This window comes from Microcebus murinus, chromosome 8, assembly GCF_040939455.1.
Source record: "Microcebus murinus isolate Inina chromosome 8, M.murinus_Inina_mat1.0, whole genome shotgun sequence".
Taxonomy (NCBI): domain Eukaryota; kingdom Metazoa; phylum Chordata; class Mammalia; order Primates; family Cheirogaleidae; genus Microcebus; species Microcebus murinus.
The window spans coordinates 48,517,267-48,535,371 of NC_134111.1; the positions used below are offsets into that span (position 1 = coordinate 48,517,267).

Sequence of the window (18,105 nt, forward strand, 5' to 3'; positions counted from 1 at the left end):
AAATCTTTAGTGCATGTGTACACCTGCATAGTTAATACTTACTGCATATGTATTAGTCCAATGTTTCACCACTTCTTGGGATCGAAAATGCATTTCTTTCTTTGCCTTTCTTTCTGCACGAAGACGTGCTGCTTCTCTTGTCAAACTGTCTAGGCTATCTTGAATCCTTTTCCATTCATCATGTGGAATTATGGTCACCTGCTGGAGATCTACTTTGCTGGGTAGAAGAGGTGGATATGGAACTTGATCTTCTTGACTGTTTCTTATTTCTAATAAGTTTTAAACAATGATTATTAAAGACTTTCAAGAAGAGTTTCAGTGACATTTTTTTCTCAGAAATTTCTAAACCTGGAACTTGTTACCTGGAAATTGTTTCAATTATTTAATTTATTCTTGTTATCTCAAGAACAGCTAGGATTAAATGAAAAAACTACAAGGCCTTGAAATCAGAAGACATACATTGGAGTCCTTGATTGGTCATTTCCTTACTGTATAAACTTAGGCAAGTCATTTAACTTCTTGGAATCTTGGTATCTTCATCTTTAAAACTGAGATCAATAATATCTATCCTAACATGTTTTATAAAAGCATTTTTCAAAGTTAACAGGGTGGCAGTTTATAAATGGATAACTTTGGAGATGTTTATCTTTTGGGGTTGTAGGCATTGTAATTGACTCTATTCAACCTCTTCCCCACTGAGCAGTAGCAACACAATTCGGAGAAATTACTACAGTTCCAGGATGGGCCTATTTAGCTTAAGAATACTTGCATCTCCCTTGCCAATAATTATTTTTCTAATACGCAAAGAAATAGGACAAAGGGTTTACTTGCAACCTTTATTTTTTATTTTTGCTGGATGCCCCAGCCCTGCACGAGCTAGCTGAGACGGAAGCTCAGGTAGCAAAGGGGCCTCATACTTGGAACTTTTAGAAGTTTTTCCTTATTTTTCTGGGAGAGACATCCAAAAGACTCTCAAGCTAGATATGAACTAGGAAGCAAGAAAGACAGATGGGCAGCCATACTATCACCACAAGATACCATGTACCTGAACCTTCACCACTGTTGCCTCTGAAATTGGTACACTTTTGATGCCATTTTCTCCAAAGAATTGATTCAACATGCTGTTTGCTTCCATATACTGCTCTCTTCAGATTATAAATCTGGCATATGTAAAGATTCTGACTTAGTCCTGGTCCAGTGCTTTCACTTTAGCTGTAAGACAGGCTAAAAAGATGAAGTCTGCATTCTACCTTAAGGAGGTAGGACTTGTAAGGAAGGAAATTCACCAAAATAGGAAAGGCATTTGAAAAATGATGGGTAGCCACAGGCATAAATAACAAAGCTAGGATAGCACAGTGGGTAAGAATGTGGATTCTGGAGTCAGACTACCTGGACTTTTTCTGAACATACCATATACTAACTGCGTGAACCTAGACAACATTATTTAACTCTTCTGTTTCCTTAATTGCAAAATGGGGGTTAATAACAGTACTTATTTTATATGGTTTGTGTGAGAACTAAAGTAATATATGTAAACAATTTAGAATAGTGCCTGTTACACAATATGTTTTCAACAAATATTAGCTATTATTATTTTTACTATTTTTATTAGGAGAAGAATGAAAGAGAATTAGAGAGAAAGAAAGAAAAAAAATCACATGGCTCCAGAAAGAGAGAAAGATACTGAAAGACAAGCTTCCAGGATCAATTAAAGTCTTCCTGAGGTTTGGATTAAGGTTGACGGGAGTGAGAAATTGGTGGCTAAAGTATGAGTTTAGAATTACCATCTTGCCTACCACATACCAAGCCTCTGTATGCAGAACAAAGTCAAGTAAAGCTAAGAAGTAGAACAGTGTTCTGGATCAAGTTATAGCTCAATCCTCAGGTATGTCAGCCAAAATATTTTCCTTTTGTTTTAACTACCATGAGTTAGTCACTTGCAACCAAAGAATCCTGACCAATTATAGCCTTGACAGTTATAGTCCTGACATCCTTATAGCCTTGTAACAAATTTCCTTTATTTTGCCTAAACCACCTCAATTTGGCTGGTGTTACTTGCAATCAGAAGTAGCCATACAATGGCCTCTAAGTTAAACCATCTGCCTTTTGATTAACATATTTTTAGGTATGTTACTACCTTTCTCTGACCCAAGAGTCATTCTATTCTTTAAGATGTGAAATAAAATGAGGAAAATTCAATTTGCCAAAATTCTATAGAGACTCACTATAACGAACAGCCCATTCTGGCAGCAGCTGTACCCAAAATATACAGTGGTGAGCAGGCCTTGGCAGTGGTGGCAGGACAGCAGGATGTCAGAAAGCTGTGCAGTGCACAATGTGATCCCTCCTCTTTGACATCTCAAATCTTCAGTAGAACAACTATATTCATGAGATTTTTTTTTTTTTTTTTTGAGACAGAGTCTCACTTTGTTGCCCAGGCTAGAGTGAGTGCTGTGGCGTCAGCCTGGCTCACAGCAACCTCAATCTCCGGGGCTCAGCGATCCTACTGCCTCAGCCTCCCAAGTAGCTGGGACTACAGGCATGCACCACCATGCCCGGCTAATTTTTTGTATATATATTTTTAGTTGGTCAATTAATTTATTTCTATTTTTGGTAGAGACGGGGTCTCGCTCAGGCTGGTTTCGAACTCCTGACCTTGAGCGATCCGCCCACCTCAGCCTCCCCAAGTGCTAGGATTACAGGCGTGAGCCACCACGCCCGGCTTCATGAGATGTTTTATTCAAGTTGATCTTTTTATGAACTCTGATATAGAAACACAACAAAGAGAGCAAGGACAAAAGCAGGAGGAGGTGGGTAGTCACAAAGAAATAAGAAAGAACACCCACAGATAGTTTGGGAAAGGAATTTTAGTATCCTGAAGTTGGGTCAAATTACACCGTACATTTGAGGATCAGGAGGGCCCTGATTGGTAAAAAAGATTTCATATATCTCCACTTTTTTTTTTTTTTTTTTTGAGACAGAGTCTCACTTTGTTGCCCAGATAGAGTGAGTGCCCTGGCGTCAGCTTAGCTCACAGCAACCTCAAACTCCTGGGCTCAAGCAATCCTGCTGCCTCAGCCTCCTGAGTAGTAGCTGGGACTACAGGCACATGCCACTATGCCCGGCTAATTTTTTCTATATATATCAGTTGGCCAATTAATTTCTTTCTATTTATAGTAGAGACAGGGTCTTGCTCTTGCTCAGGCTGGTTTTGAACTCCTGACCTTGAGCAATCTGCCCGCCTTGGCCTCCCAGAGTGCTAGGGTTACAGGCGTGAGCCACCCTGCCCGGCCATATCTCCACTTTAATCAACTGCGTTGGTAGAGTTTAATTCTCAGAGGGAAATTTTATTTTCAAGATTCCTACCTCACAGGGACTTTCATATGATGCTAGTAGAGGTTGTCAAAGAAGTTATAGTAGAAAGGGTAGGCCACAGTTGAAAGGAACAAAAGAGACAGAGACAGATGAACAGAGAGAACATAAACAGGCAGACTCTCAAGCAGTAGAAAGCGGACAAAAGCAGGGCAGCGGCAAGTGACCTAAACATATTTAAAATCAGCTCATGTGCTTGCCATATTGACACATTTTCCATGGATTACAAAATATTTTCTGTTGTTGTTGTTTTTGTTTTTTGGTGTTTTTTTTTGAGACAGAGTCTCACTCTGTTGCCCGGGCTAGAGTGCCGTGGCATCAGCCTAGCTCACAGCAACCTCAAACTCTTGGGCTTTAGCGATCCTTCTGCCTCAGCCTCCCTAGTAGCTGGGACTACAGGCATGCGCCACCATGCCTGGTTAATTTTTTCTATATATTTTTAGTTGGCCAATTAATTTCTTTCTATTTTTAGTAGAGATGGGGGTCTTGCTCTTGCTCAGGCTGATTTCAAACTCCTGACCTTGAGCAATCCACCCACCTCAGCCTCCCAGAGTGCTAGGATTATAGGCATGAGCATCGTGCCCTGCCAACAAAATATTTTTTATTGAGAGATAATACACATAACATGTAAAGGGTAACATTCAGTGGTTTTTACCCTATCACAAGGCTGTGCAACTATAACTATTATCTAATTCCAGAACATTTTCATCTCCCCAGAAAGAAACTGTACTCATTAGTAGTCATTCTCCATTCCCTCCTCTTCACAGCCCCTAGGAACCAAATGTACTTTCTATCACTATGGATTTGCCTATTACAGACATTTGATATACATAGAATCCTACAGTATGTGGCCTCCTATATCTGGCTTCTTTCACTTATGTTTTCAAAGCTCATTAACATTGTAGCATGTATCAGTATTTAATTGTTTTTTATGGCTGAATAATATTCTATTATGTAGATGTAGCACATTTTGTCTATCTATGCATCAGTTGATGGACATTAGAGTGGTTTCCACCTTTTGACTATTATGAATAATGCTGCTATAAACATTCATGTCCAAGTTTTTGTGCAGACAAATATTTTCAATTACCTTTGGTACATACCTAGGAATAGAATTATAACTCCATATTTAACATTTTTAGAAAGCGCCAAATTGTTTTCCAGAGTGGCTGCACTATTTTACATTTCTGCTAACAACATATGAAAGTTTTAATTTCTCCACATCCTCCCCAAGACTTGTTATTGTCCCCTTTTTTATTTCAGTCATCCTAGAGGTGTGAAGTGGTATCTCACTGTAGTTTAGATTTGCATTTCCCTAATGGCTGATGATGTTGAGTATCTTTTCATGTCCTTATTGGCCATTTGTATATCTTAGTTGGAGAAATATCAGTTCAAATCATTTCCCATTTATAAAATGGGTTGTCTTTTTATTATTGAGTTGTAAGAGTTCTCTACAATCTCAAAACTAGATCCTATAATATATATTATTTGCACATACTCCCCCCCCTCATTCTTTGGGTGTCTTTTCACTTTCTTGTTAGTGTCCTTTGATGCACAAAAATTTTTAATTTTGAAGAAGGCCAAATCTATTTTTCTATAGCTTCATACTCCAAAATTTCTATTTGGTTCCTTGTTATAATTTCCCTTTATTGATATCTGTATTTGGTGAGGCAGCATTATTAATACTTTCCTGTACTTCTTTACACCTATTTTTTTTTAGTTCTTTGTACATATTTACAATAGCTGTAAATTCACAAAAGTTTTTGTCTAGTAAATCCAACATCTGGGCATCCTCAGGGACAGTTTCTATTAAGACTTTCTTCCCATGTTTGGGCCATACGTCATAATTTGCATCTTCATAATTTTTGTTGAAAAGTGTACATTTTAAGTATCTGTCAAGAAATAAGATTGCTACACACTCAAAGTTTGTTGCTGTTTGTTTGGTGACTTTTCTGAACTAATTCTGTAAAGTCTATATTCTTTGCCATATGTGGCCACTGGAATCTCTGATTGGGTAGCTTAGTAGCCAGCTAATGATTAGAGAGAAATTTCCTTAAATGACTGGAACTAATAAGTCCACCAGTCTTTGCCAAAGGGCTCTCTGTGAGTATTGAGGCATGCCTTCAATGCTCAGGAAAGTAATTTACAAGTCCATCTTAGCCTTTACTTTTTTCCTACACAAAGCTTCAAGGTCAGTCAGAGTTGAGAGCTTAAGGCATTTTTAGGTCTTTCCTGGAGATGTACATAACTCTATGCATACATTTGGCCTTCTTGATCCCCAGGAAAAAGTCAGGAGCTTTCCAAAGTCCCCTATGGACAGACATATCATTTCCTAGCTATTCCTTTCAAGTTTTTTGGTCAGCTTGTTGTTTGCCCCCAACTGTTATCACTGCTTGTCTTAGTCTGTAGTCTCTGCTGCTATAACAGAATATCTGAGACTGGGTAATTTATAACAAACAGACATTTATTGGCTCATGTTTATGGAGGCTGGGGAGTTCAATATCATGGTGCCAGCATGTGGCAAGGGTCTTCTTGCTGTGTCATAATATGATTGAAGGCATTACATGGCAGAAGGGCAAAGAGTAGGCAACAGAGAGTGAAAGCCAGTTGAACCTGCCCTTTTATAAGGAACCCACTCCTAAGATAATGGCACTAATCCACTCCTGCCCAGGTGGCCTAATCATCTCTCATTAGTCTCCACCTCCCAACATTGTTACCTTGGGGATTAAGGTTCCAATCTGCTTTTGGGGGAGTCACATTTAAACCAGAGCACTGCCTGAGGCAGCTGTGAAGTTAACAATTGCCACTGATCATTCTGGCAAATGTACCTGGTGTGCTCTAAACCAAATCAAATAACAAAAAGCCTTACAAGTGAGATGTTCCAAGGAACTGTCAGACTTCAAATAACAGTTATACGGGAAATGAGTTTTGGAGGGGGCCAAACTCTGTTCTGCCCCTCCACAAGTTGCTAAGTCACTAGTTTTCACTGCAATTACTGTGGTTTTCTAGGCTACCATGGGACAAGGAGAAAAGTAAGGGACTAGGGCAAGTTAAAATGCCAAAAACCTTGCTGTTTTTATCAAGATTCAGCTGTACTGCATATATAGGAAAGTGAGTATGTGAGAATAATTATGCACTTTCAATATTTGCCATATTGGTACAGGCTCGTTCTCTCTCCCTCTTTTTTTTTTTTTTTTTTTTTTTGAGACGATAATCTTGCCCCAGGTAGAGTGCAGTAGCCTGATCATAGTTTACTGCAACCTCAAACTCCTGGGCTCAAGCGATCCTCCTGCCTCAGCTCCCCAGGTCTCTGGGACTACAGGTGGGTGCCACGACACTGGGCTAGTTCTTCTATTTTTAGCAGAGATGGGTCTCACTCTTGCTCAGAACTGGTCTAGAACTCCTGATCTCAAGCAATCCTCTCACCTCAGCCTACCAGAGTGCTAGAATTACCAGCGTGAGTCACTGCTTCCGGCCCACTCTCCTTTTACATGACAAGACTCACTGGGGCTACTTCATAAAGCCTTCACTGCACAAATACTGTGTTTCCCTGAAAATAAGACAGGGTCTTATATTTATTTTTCCTCAAGAAGACACCCTAGGGCTTATTTTCAGGGTATGTGTTATATTTTTTAAGTACGGTACAACAATCTACATTTGTTCAAATATAGTTAAGTCATCTTCTTCTGGAATATCATCATAACTCTCCCATCCGGGAATTCCATCCTGAATTTCTTACGACTCTATTTCCTTTAGAACCATTGGCCCCAATCTCTCATGTTGAGCAACAAAGCTCTCATGGGGCGGATGAGAAGGGCTGCTCATCTTTCCGGCTCTGCAAGGAAATGCATGGGTTGTGCAGATGCGCTGCGTAGCCACGCCCATAACTAGGTCTTATTTTCTGGGTAGGGCTTATATTGCGCAAATGCTTAGAAGTCCTGCTAGGGCTTATTTATAGGTAGGTCTTCTTTTGGGGAAACACGGTAGTGTCCTTTGGTGTCCCACCAGTGGTGAGAGAATGGGAGGCTATCACTCTGCATCTGGCGCAAGGGGCGCTATTGCTACAGAAGCGCAGGGAGTGACCTAAAGATAGTTCAAATTCCCAAGGTTCTAGTTGTCACCATGACAACAGTAAGTGGTAATTTACAGATTTAAGAAACTGTCGTAGTTGGAATTGAAAAGGGTTCTTTGGAAGCCTATTTCTATTCCAAAATCAAATTTTTATAACGGGTCTTCTGAATTACAATACTTTATGAAACTTTATTTTTTTACACTCTGTAAAATCAAACTTTACCTTCATTTTAGAGGAGAAGGAAAAGGAAAGGAAAGGAGAGGAAAGGAAATTTAGATACTTCCTTCAGAGACTTTAGTAAAGACCACTTTAGGTTTTGCAGCACAGCCAAGACTCTGAAGAGGTCATTGATATTACCAGTAGTTACTCCAACAATCAGTGATTAACAAAGCTCAAGCGTGAGGGAAGCAAACTCCAGACTCTTGGAGCTGCAACCGCGCAGTTTTAGGATCTGACCAGCCGCCGTGGTCTCTGATTTCCTATCATTTCTCCACTCCTATTTCTGTAAATTTTCTCCCACCCACCCCCACTTCTCCTTTTTCTTTTCCACCCATTCATCTGAGGGCAAAACGGTATAACTTCCACAGAGCCCAAAGATAAGCATCTATGGATGCTTATTACTCAGGATGCCTTCAACTTGGTGGCGCCCATTTCAAAAGGCAACCAAAGCCCTCACTTGGACCCTCGTCTCTCACCCTATGCCTGGGGGCCAAAACCAATCCCTGTCCCAAGATGGGTCAGTTTAGCTCACCAGTGTTTTCCTTCGCCCGTCCATAGCGGCGCCGGCCAAACCGCGCCAGCATCTGTGACGAGGTGCCCATGCCGCTCCCAGACCTCGAAAGGCGACCGCGGCGCCAAATGCCCCGACTCCTATCTGCGGAGTGTTTCTCCGCCACGCGGTCGCTTAGCAACGCCGCCGGAAGTGACGCCAGCCGTCGCCGAGGAACGGGGAACGCGCTGCAGTCGGCAGGGGCGCTAGAGAACAGCGGCTGCGCCTGCACCCGGAAGCCGGGCGTGTGAGTGGGGCGGCCTTCTCCGGCAGGCGCCAGGGAGAGGTCGAGGGTCCTAGGTGCCGGTGGCTGCGTAGATGCCTAGCCAGAGTCAGTGAGGAGACCTTGGGGCACAGCCCTGCCTGGTACTCCCATACCCACCTGGCGCGCGCCTCAAGGGGAACGACCCCCGGCTGAGTCCAGACGCCTACCTTGCGGGGTGGACCAGGCAGGTGTGTGAGAGCGCGAGGCCTAGGCTTGGTGTGTGCGGCCACAGATCTCCTCGCGGGTGGAATGTGAAGAGCAAAGTCCTCCCTTAACTATAGAAGCCCGGGGATTAATTAACATAAAAGCTATTTTTACATCCTTTGGTTTCTGAGACATGGTTAAGGCTAGATGGGGCTACTCTTTTTAAAAATAGGAATGTTAAAACTTGGGTTAGGACCTTAGAACATTGATGTTAAGACCTTTAATTAATTTTAAATTGCTTGGTAAATACGTTATTGTAAGTTGAAGTGTTTTGGGGACCAGTCAGACCTCTGTAGACACAAAAATCTGTTGGGTAGATGTGCGCTTGGCTTCAAGATCATTTTCTAACACATTGATGTATGAATGATTTCATTACTAACAAGTTGGCTCCGTCGTGTCCGCATTAGACACGGAATTGCAGTTGCTCAAAGTGAAAAGGACATAACATTTTCAATAATGAAAGTTCTAACACATAGTTGTGCTATTTGTCTTCAGCTTTACTATCAGATATTCCACATAATAATGCTGGTAAGTGTGGGAAAATTGCTAAAATATTTGTAAATAATTAGTTTGTGTACATGCAATACTGGTGGCTTTTTGGAAGCATAGTTTAAAAAGTATAAGAACTGGAAAGGATCAGAGATTTCACCCTATTGCTGGCTAACAATACCCTTTTACCCTATTGCTGGCTAACAACTTAGCCTGCCATAGTTTTGTAGAATACACAAGATTCTACTCTCAGAAATGAGTTACTAACAATAGTAGCCAGAATATCAGCAATTTTCCTCAGTTCCCCCAAGCCTCAGTTCCCACAGGATGATGCAAAGTGGTCCAGAAATCACCTGCCTGGATGTGGAATGTATTGCATTACAGGACAGGAACTCTGAGCTTAGGGAACAACTTTTTTTTTTTTTTTTTTGAGATGGAGTCACCTGGGCTGGAGTGCCATGGCATCAACCTAGCTCACAGCAACCTCAGAGTCCTGGGCTCAAGCAATCCTCCTGCCTCAGTCTGCCAAGTGCTGGAACTACAGACATGCGCCACCATGCCCGGCTAATTTTTCTGTTTTTAGTAGAGACAGGGTCTCGCTTTTGCTCCGGCTGGTCTCGAACTCCTGACCTCAAGCTTTTCTCCTGCCTCGGCCTCCCAGAGTGCTAGGATTAAAGGTGTGAGCCACCTCGCCGGGTCAAGGGAACCCAAATGTTTATTTTGCACAGTAAGCATGCCTTTCAAGTCTGTTCGCTATATGGACATCTGAAACAATACTCCAGAGCAAAGGGAAATGAGTGCCTTGCTTATAAGGCATGCAGAACTGCTAGAGATCTGTGGAGAATGTGTCTCTGGAACAATAAAAATTCTATGGAATTTTAGCTAAATTAGTTACAAAAAGTATTGAATCTCATACAGTTTGATGTCAGTGATTTGCCAATTTGACATGATGGTCAGATGTCCTTTGACTTCAAGCTCCAGGTTTTATCTCTCTAAGCTGTGGACCATTATAACCAAGTCAATCTAGAGTTATTTGTTCTTTTATAACCCCCATCCTTTTTTTCTTTGTTGTGAATTTTAGAAGGTATGACATATGTACTCTGATATAAAACAGTTTAAATTATTCTTAGAAGAAAAATGTTTTATTACAAAATCAATGTAGGAAAAGTATGAACTACAATTGAACCACCCATGACCACTGTACACATAAATTTTCTTTTTTTTTTTTGAGACAAAGTCTTTGATCTGTCATCTGGGCTGAGTGCAGTGCTGTCATCACAGCTCACTGAAACCTCAAACTCCTAGGTTCTAACAATCCTGCTTCAGCTTCCACAGTATTTGGGACTACAGGCACATGCTAGCATGCCTCGCTAATTTTTCTATTTTCTTTGTAAGGCAGGGGTGGTGGTGTCTCTTGCTCGGGCTGGTCTCAAATTCCTGGCCTCAAGCAATTCTCCCACCTCAGCCTCCCAAAGTTTTTTTTAAAACAAAAATGGGATTATACTATACATACTATTTTGTCACTTGTTTGTTTAATTTGAACTGAACATCTTAGCTTTTACTGGCCGAATAAATATTCTATTATATAGCTTTCACATACCTACCATATTTAACCAATCCCCAAGTTTTGGATATCTATGTAGTTTCTAGTTTTCATTATTGTGTAATGTAGATAGGTTATTGTTATACTCTGGAAACATTGCATACATACCAAGTAGACACTGCTTGTGCTTTCCAAGAGAATAACTGTTTTTGGAATTTTAACAAATTGGTTTCAAAATAGATTCATATTCTTTAAATCTTTGTGCACATCCTTAATTTTTTCAAAACATTTTTATTTCAAGTACAGCACTAAATCTCTGAATGTTTATTGACAAAAGAATATAATGTTCCTCTATTATTCAACAAGTAAAAAGAAATAATATGGCCGGGCGTGGTGGCTCACGCCTGTAATCCTAGCTCTCTGGGAGGCCGAGGCGGGCAGGGTGGCTCACGCCTGTAATCCTAGCTCTCTGGGAGGCCGAGGCGGGCAGATTACTCGAGGTCAGGAGTTCGAAACCAGCCTGAGCAAGAGCGAGACCCCGTCTCTACTATAAATAGAAAGAAATTAATTGGCTAACTAATATATATATATATATAAAATTAGCCGGGCATGGTGGCTCATGCCTGTAGTCCCAGCTACTTGGGAGGCTGAGGCAGAAGGATTGCTTGAGCCAGGAGATTGAGGTTGCTGTGAGCTAGGCTGACGCCATGGCACTCACTCTAGCCTAGGCAACAGAGCGAGACTCTGTCTCAAAAAAAAAAAAAAGAAATAATAAAATCTGGAAATCTCAGTCAGCTTAACACTTGTGATTTTATCCACTGCGTAAATACTGATTTTCACACACTATTCCCTGTTTTATATTTATGATTTTCTCATTTAACCAAAATTTTTCTCCTCCCATTGCCAATAGATGCTTTTCTGATAGAAGAAAAAACAACATAATTAGAAAACACAAAATTTAAAGCTCTTGAAATACTTTTTTTAATTTTAGGAGTTAAGAAGTTTCCATTCTTTTGCTCCAAACCAGAAGACTTTGTTTCATGTATGTAGAATAGGAATAATGTTTTAAAACAACTGGCTGGCGTTTGAAACTGAAGATTATCATGACCTAAGTCCTATGCTGAAGTAAGATTAATTGTCTTAGAAGTACTAAGTTGGGTAAGTATTTTTAATAAAGGTTTATGTTGAGTGGTGAGAAAAGACTAATAGAAAAATATGAAATTATGAAAAGTGCGCTGTTATATTAGCAGTGAAACTATGTTACCTTCGGTTACATTCTATTTTGAGGCTAATAGTTCAGGAATTTCAATAATTTGTGGCTAATTAAATCTAGGCTTGAGGCAGTTTTCAAGCAACAAGCTACATTTTGAAAACAATTTTTTTTACTTATAAATTCAGAATGCTCAAAAAGCATGTTTAATTTAAAATATGCCTAGTAATAATGTGATAACAATTATGCCTTATTGTTATTTATTACATTGTTTCTATGGGAAAGTGAATTACGCATTTAAATTTCTGGGAGCCAATCAGAGACACCTGGATTAGTCATTTAGAGCTACAAGGACCCAGAGAACTAAATTAGTTATTCTCTAGATATTCTAAATTGAGAGACAGAATAATTACTCTTAAGTGAATGAAGAGCTCTATTCTGTCTTCACTACTAGGTATCTGTTGTTATAAACTGGAGAATACTTGTGGTTAAATGGCATGTTTTCCATTTTTGATTGATCTCTTATTGGTGGGGTTCTTTTCTTTTTAGTATTTCTTGCTAAAATTTCAGAATCTCTATTTTTATTTGTTTATTTTATTTATTTTTTGAGACAGAGTCTCACTTTGTTGCCTAGGCTAGAGTGAGTGCCGTGGCATCAGCCTAGCTCACAGCAACCTCAAACTCCTGGGCTCAGGCAATCCTTCTGCCTCAGCCTCCCGAGTAGCTGAGACTACAGGCATGCGCCACCACGCCCCGCTAATTTTTTCTATATATATTAGTTGTCCAATTAATTTCTATTTATAATAGAGACGGGTCTCTCTCAGGCTGGTTTCGAACTCCTGAGCTCAAGCAATCCACCCACCTCGGCCTCCCAGAGTGCTAGGATTACAGGTGTGAGCCACCGCCCGGCCTAAAACTTCTGAATCTTTATAAAGTAGATCACAGATGTGTTATGGGTTGTGTGTACTTTGAGGCTAATGAATATTTTTATGTAATTAAACATCTTTTTTTCCAAAGTGACCTACTTAGTATTTTATTTTATTTTATCTTATTATTATTTTTATTTTAGAGAGAGGATCTTACTGGAGGCTGGAGTGCAGTGGTGTGATCATAGCTCACTGCAGCCTCAAACCCTCCTGGGCTCAAGCAAGCCTCCTACCTCAGCCTCTTTGTTAGGTAGGACTACAGGTGTGCACCACAATGCACAGCTTTTGTTGTTGTTGTTTTTGGTCTCACCATGGGGTCTCACCATGTTGCCCTGCCTCATCTGGAAGTTTTGGCCTGGAGTGATCTTCCTGCCTTCACCTCCCAAAGTGCTGGGAATACAGGTGGGAGCCACAAGTCTTAGCCCCCAGTATTTTATTTTTAAACTGATGAATAATCTTTAAATAATCTATTTCTTAGGTACTGGAGTTTGGTGCTTAAAAGCATGAACTTTGAAATCAAACCAACCTGAGTCCAAAACTCCAGCTCCGCCACTTAACTAATAATACTTAAGCACTTTAAGCTACAATTTATATATCTTTAAGTAAGGATAAAAATAATTCCTACTTAATAGGGTTGTGACAGTTAAATAAAATAATACTATAAAGTTTTTAGGTCAGTGCCTGGCATATAGTGATCTCTCAAAAATGTTAGTTATTCTTTTTATTTATGTTTTGATTATATACACTAATTATAGATTTCCCTGGGTATTCTGAATAATTATTTTTTCATGATAATTTTCATCCATACCATCTGTTGACCAGCTTATTCTTTCTTTTTCTCTTGAGATTATAATTAATGACCATTCATTATCTTCTAATGAAAACAGTGTTAAGTAATTGTCATACCATAAGTATTATAATTACTTAGTTGAATTCAGATTATTTGGCACCCGAGAGCTAAACTATCTAGAACGGATATAAATAACATGTGAAAACCATTAACAAAAATTATTTCTAGTTTGTGAGAATTAAATTGATTTCCAGTTCTCAGGTAATTTGTTTAGAAATTTTTTTATTTGTCAAACTTGAGCCAGTTTATAATTTGTTTAGAATTTTAAATACAGCATCAAGCAATCATTTAGTTATAACATTAGCATTTAGAAATGGATTTCAAGGCCGGGCGCGGTGGCTCACACCTGTAATCCTAGCACTTTGGGAGGCCGAGGCGGGCGGATCGCTCAAGGTCAGGAGTTCGAAACCAGCCTGAGCGAGACCCCGTCTCTACCAAAAATAGAAAGAAATTAATTGACCAACTAAAAATATATATACAAAAAAAAAAATATATATATATATATATACAAAAAATTAGCCGGGCATGGTGGCACATGCCTGTAGTCCCAGCTACTCGGGAGGCTGAGGCAGTAGGATCACTGAGCCCAGGAGATTGAGGTTGCTGTGAGCCAGGCTGACGCCACGGCACTCACTCTAGCCTGGGCAACAAAGTGAGACTCTGTCTCAAAAAAAAAAAAAAAGAAATTGATTTCAAGATAAACACCATTTTTTAAAAATTGTTTTACATTTTACAACGTTTCATGGTAAATTTGTTTAGAATTTTGGTTAGTACACAGGGAATCTATATTATATATGACTTATTAATAAGAGGATTAATATAAATATTTTAATCTAATAAGTATGGCTATGATTGATAATTTAGTGATAGTAAGAAAGATTAACCTGCATTTTTCTTTTCTTTTTTTTTTTTTTTATTTTAACTTTTATAAGAATCATCCCAAACTGGGCACGGTGGCTCACTCCTATAATCCTAGCATTCTAGGAGACCAAGGCAGGAGGATCACTTGAGGTCAGGAGTTCAGACCAGCCTGAGCAAGAGCAAGATCCCATCTCTACTAAAAATAGAAAAAATTAACTGGGTGTGGTGGTACATGCCTATAGTCCCAGCTACTTTTGGGAAGCTGGGGCAGGAGGAATGCTTAAGCTCAGGAGTTTGAGGTTGCAGTGAGCTAGGGTGACAACAGTGCACTCTACCAGGCGCAACAGAGGGAGACTCTGTCTCAAAAAAAAAAAAAGCATCTGCACAGGAACACAATGAGACTATGAGTTTCTTTTTTATATATTTTGTTTTCCATACACTTAAAATACTCAAATATGAACTTTGCTTCTTAGGAAAAAGTGCTTAGGTGATGGTTTTAAAATACTTAATCACTTGTCTATATTCCCTGTTTTAGCATATTAACATTTAGTTGTATTTATTAAATAAGTATAATAGCTACATATGTAAACAGAGTATGTGTAGGGAATAATATTTCTTCTTTTTCAGGGTAACCCAAATCTACTTCTGGAACCATGAAAATTTTGCTGGTTTTTGACTTTGACAATACAATCATAGATGACAATAGTGACACTTGGATTGTACAGTGTGCTCCAGGCAGAAAGCTTCCTATTGAACTCAAAGATTCTTATCAAAAAGGATTTTGGACAGAATTTATGGGCAGAGTCTTTAAGTATTTGGGCGATAAAGGTGTAAGAGAAGATGAAATGAAAAGAGCAGTGACATCAATGCCTTTTACTCCAGGGATGGTGGAACTTTTCAACTTTATAAGAAAGACTAAGGATAAATTTGACTGTATCATTATTTCAGATTCAAATTCAGTCTTTATAGATTGGGTTTTAGAAGCTGCCAATTTTCATGACGTGTTTGATAAAGTGTTTACAAACCCAGCAGCTTTTGATAGCAATGGTCATCTCGCTGTGGAAAATTATCATGCTCATTCTTGCAACAGATGCCCAAAGAATCTTTGCAAAAATGTAGTTTTGGTAGAATTTGTAGATAAACAGTTACAACAGGGAGTGAATTATACACAAATTGTTTATATAGGTGATGGTGGAAATGATGTCTGTCCAGTGACCTTTTTAAAGAAGAATGATATTGCCATGCCACGGAAAGGATATACCTTACAGAAAACTCTTTCCAGAATGTCTCAAAATCTTGAGCCTATGGAATCTTCTATTGTAGTGTGGTCCTCAGGTGTTGAAATAATTTCTCATTTACAATTTCTAATAAAGGACTGATATGCCAACAATTGAAATGTGTATCAGTTAAGATTAGGTTCAGCAGCATAAAATTAAACTTCAAATACCAGCGGCTTTTACAAAAAGTGATTTTTTTCCCTCTCACTTAAAAGAATTTCAGAGGTAAGTATTTTAAGGCTGCTGTGTTGCTCATACTAACCTCATCACTTGGTTTCCAACCCATGATCCAAGGTTACTGATCAAGGTCCAGCCCTTAGAGTAACATTCTGGCCAGCAAGGAGGGCAGTGAGAAGCTTACATCCCTCTGTCTAAGGAAATTTCCCAGAAGTTGTACTCAACATTTCTTTTTCAGAATGTTATTGGCCAAAACTTAGTCATAATGCCCCACTTGTAAACAACAAACAAGCGTGGAAAATATAGCTTTCATTCCTTGTGGTCATATGCCCAGGAAAAGTTGGGGGAGAAAGAGTACAGAACTGAGGTTGGTGCAACTAGTGGTCTCTGTTAAAGGTTGTTGATAGGTAATTTATATTTTTAAATTTATTACTAAAGAGAGTAGTCATATTTTATTCTCTTAGATATTTATTTCAAAACCATGTCCAGTAGTTACAGATCTTAAAAATAAGCTGGATGTTTTATTCACACAAGAATAAATGCCCCCCAACTGTATAATTTAGAAGGACATTATGTCCTTCCAAATCAGTGTGTTTGAAAGATAGGGATGCAGTATCTATCAAATTTTCATCAATTTCAGACTTTTAAAATACATATTGTCCTTCAGATATTTTAAATTTCTATCATAGCATCATAGACAACTACAGTATACTAGTTTAATTAATGTGTTTTTATTTGGCAGTGCAATCTTGAGCAATATAGTACTATATATAATTTGTAGGAATACTCAACATTAAGCATCTGTTTCACATGGGGATATTAGCAAAATATAAACTGATTTAAAAAGTCTTATAAATCCATGATAATTTCTAGATTATGTTTCAGCCTTAAATATTCAATAATTAATAATAGGATTTTCTTTTCCAGATTATGGAAAGCTCCAGAAATAGAAATATTCAATATATGGGGAAAAATTGGTACTCTCTCATCTATTTTTTTAAGTTGAAAAAGTAAATTTTTGTTTTGCTTTAATAGGTTAAATTATGTTAAAACACATCTCTTATAGATTATTATTTGCATGTTGAGGCTAGTAACAAATTATTAATTATGGAAGTAAAAAAAGACTTTTATTTACAGTAAGGGTAGACCAAGTAATTTGGACTAGATCTGCTGAGAATGTCTAGAAAAGCTGACAGCTGAACAAAACTTAAAAATAGTCTGAAGACATCAGAGAGCTGGCAACAATGAAGAATTCCTAAGAAAGCACAGAAATATTGGTAGGTAAGCTGTTTTCCTTTGTGTTGGCCAATTCTGTGAATGGTGGCTGAGATGCTGAATGGCTATGTGGATAACCTCATGGGAACAGGGAGAAGAGGCATTGGAGTATGGGGCCTGTACTGGTAAACCTTTCCTTTAATTTGAGTGAGGATACCAAAAGGCTGCCCATTGGGAGTAAGAATGATCCAGAAGTAAATAGGCCTTCAATGGGATGGCAGCTTAGCTTTGAATACTCTCAGTCTCTAAAACTGGATTGAAGTTGTCTAAGATTTTTAGAGCTCCCAGGTGCCTAGCAGAAACAAATCTAAATTTTCTTCTCAGGAGGAAATTAATATCCTAAGTATGGAGACAGACTCTATGGTGGTTCTTATAACTCCTGTCCTCTGGTATTCTTTTTGTGGGAAGGGATTCCTATGACTTGCTTCTAATCATTAGAATACCATGAATATGATGGGGGATATACATGATCCCATGTATACATGACTACATCAAATTCTAATGTCCATCTTGTTAAGAAACTCCGTTACTGATTTTGAAGAAGTAAGCTGCCATGTTGTGAACTAGCCTTTGGAGAGGGCCACATGGCATGCAACTAAGAGTGGCCTCTAGCCAATAATTGGCAAGAAACAAAACAGGTCCTTGTTCTAGTATTCTGCAAGGAACTGAATGTTGCCAACAACCATGTGATTTTAGAAGTGAATCTTGTCCCAGTGGAGCTTCAGCTGAAGGCACAGTTCCAGCTAATACCTTGATTGCAGCATCATGAGACCACGAAACAGGAGTCAGCTAAGCTGTGCTTGGACTCCTGACCC

At 39.0% G+C, this 18,105-nt stretch overlaps 2 protein-coding genes across 7 annotated transcripts in view; one reads left to right on the forward strand and one right to left on the reverse strand.

Annotated features, from left to right (window-relative positions):
• The window catches only part of CFAP210 (cilia and flagella associated protein 210), a 38,570-nt gene extending 30,202 nt beyond the window's left edge, over positions 1-8,368 (reverse strand). For 3 of the 4 annotated variants that reach the window (XM_076005640.1, XM_076005642.1, XM_012781899.2), the window contains exons 1-2: positions 8,196-8,368; positions 43-269 (exon numbers count right to left, since the gene is read on the reverse strand). In XM_076005640.1, the coding sequence (XP_075861755.1) occupies positions 43-269; positions 8,196-8,265 (297 nt within the window). In that variant the 5' untranslated portion in view covers positions 8,266-8,368. The remainder of the gene's footprint in view (positions 1-42; positions 270-8,195) is intronic. The other variant, XM_076005641.1, reaches the window with a different exon arrangement.
• Positions 8,369-8,406: 38 nt separating this feature from the next.
• On the forward strand, positions 8,407-15,951 carry PHOSPHO2 (phosphatase, orphan 2). 3 transcript variants are annotated; one of them, XM_076005643.1, is made up of 4 exons: positions 8,407-8,666; positions 9,755-9,898; positions 11,706-11,872; positions 15,189-15,951. In XM_076005643.1, exon 4 carries the CDS (start codon positions 15,215-15,217, stop codon positions 15,938-15,940), a length of 726 nt encoding a protein of 241 aa, XP_075861758.1. In that variant the 5' UTR covers positions 8,407-8,666; positions 9,755-9,898; positions 11,706-11,872; positions 15,189-15,214; the 3' UTR covers positions 15,941-15,951. The 3 variants fall into 3 exon arrangements, with proteins under 3 accessions (XP_075861758.1, XP_012637354.1, XP_012637358.1); XM_012781900.3 differs by lacking the exon at positions 9,755-9,898; XM_012781904.3 differs by lacking the exons at positions 9,755-9,898; positions 11,706-11,872.
• The last annotated feature ends 2,154 nt before the right edge of the window (positions 15,952-18,105 follow it).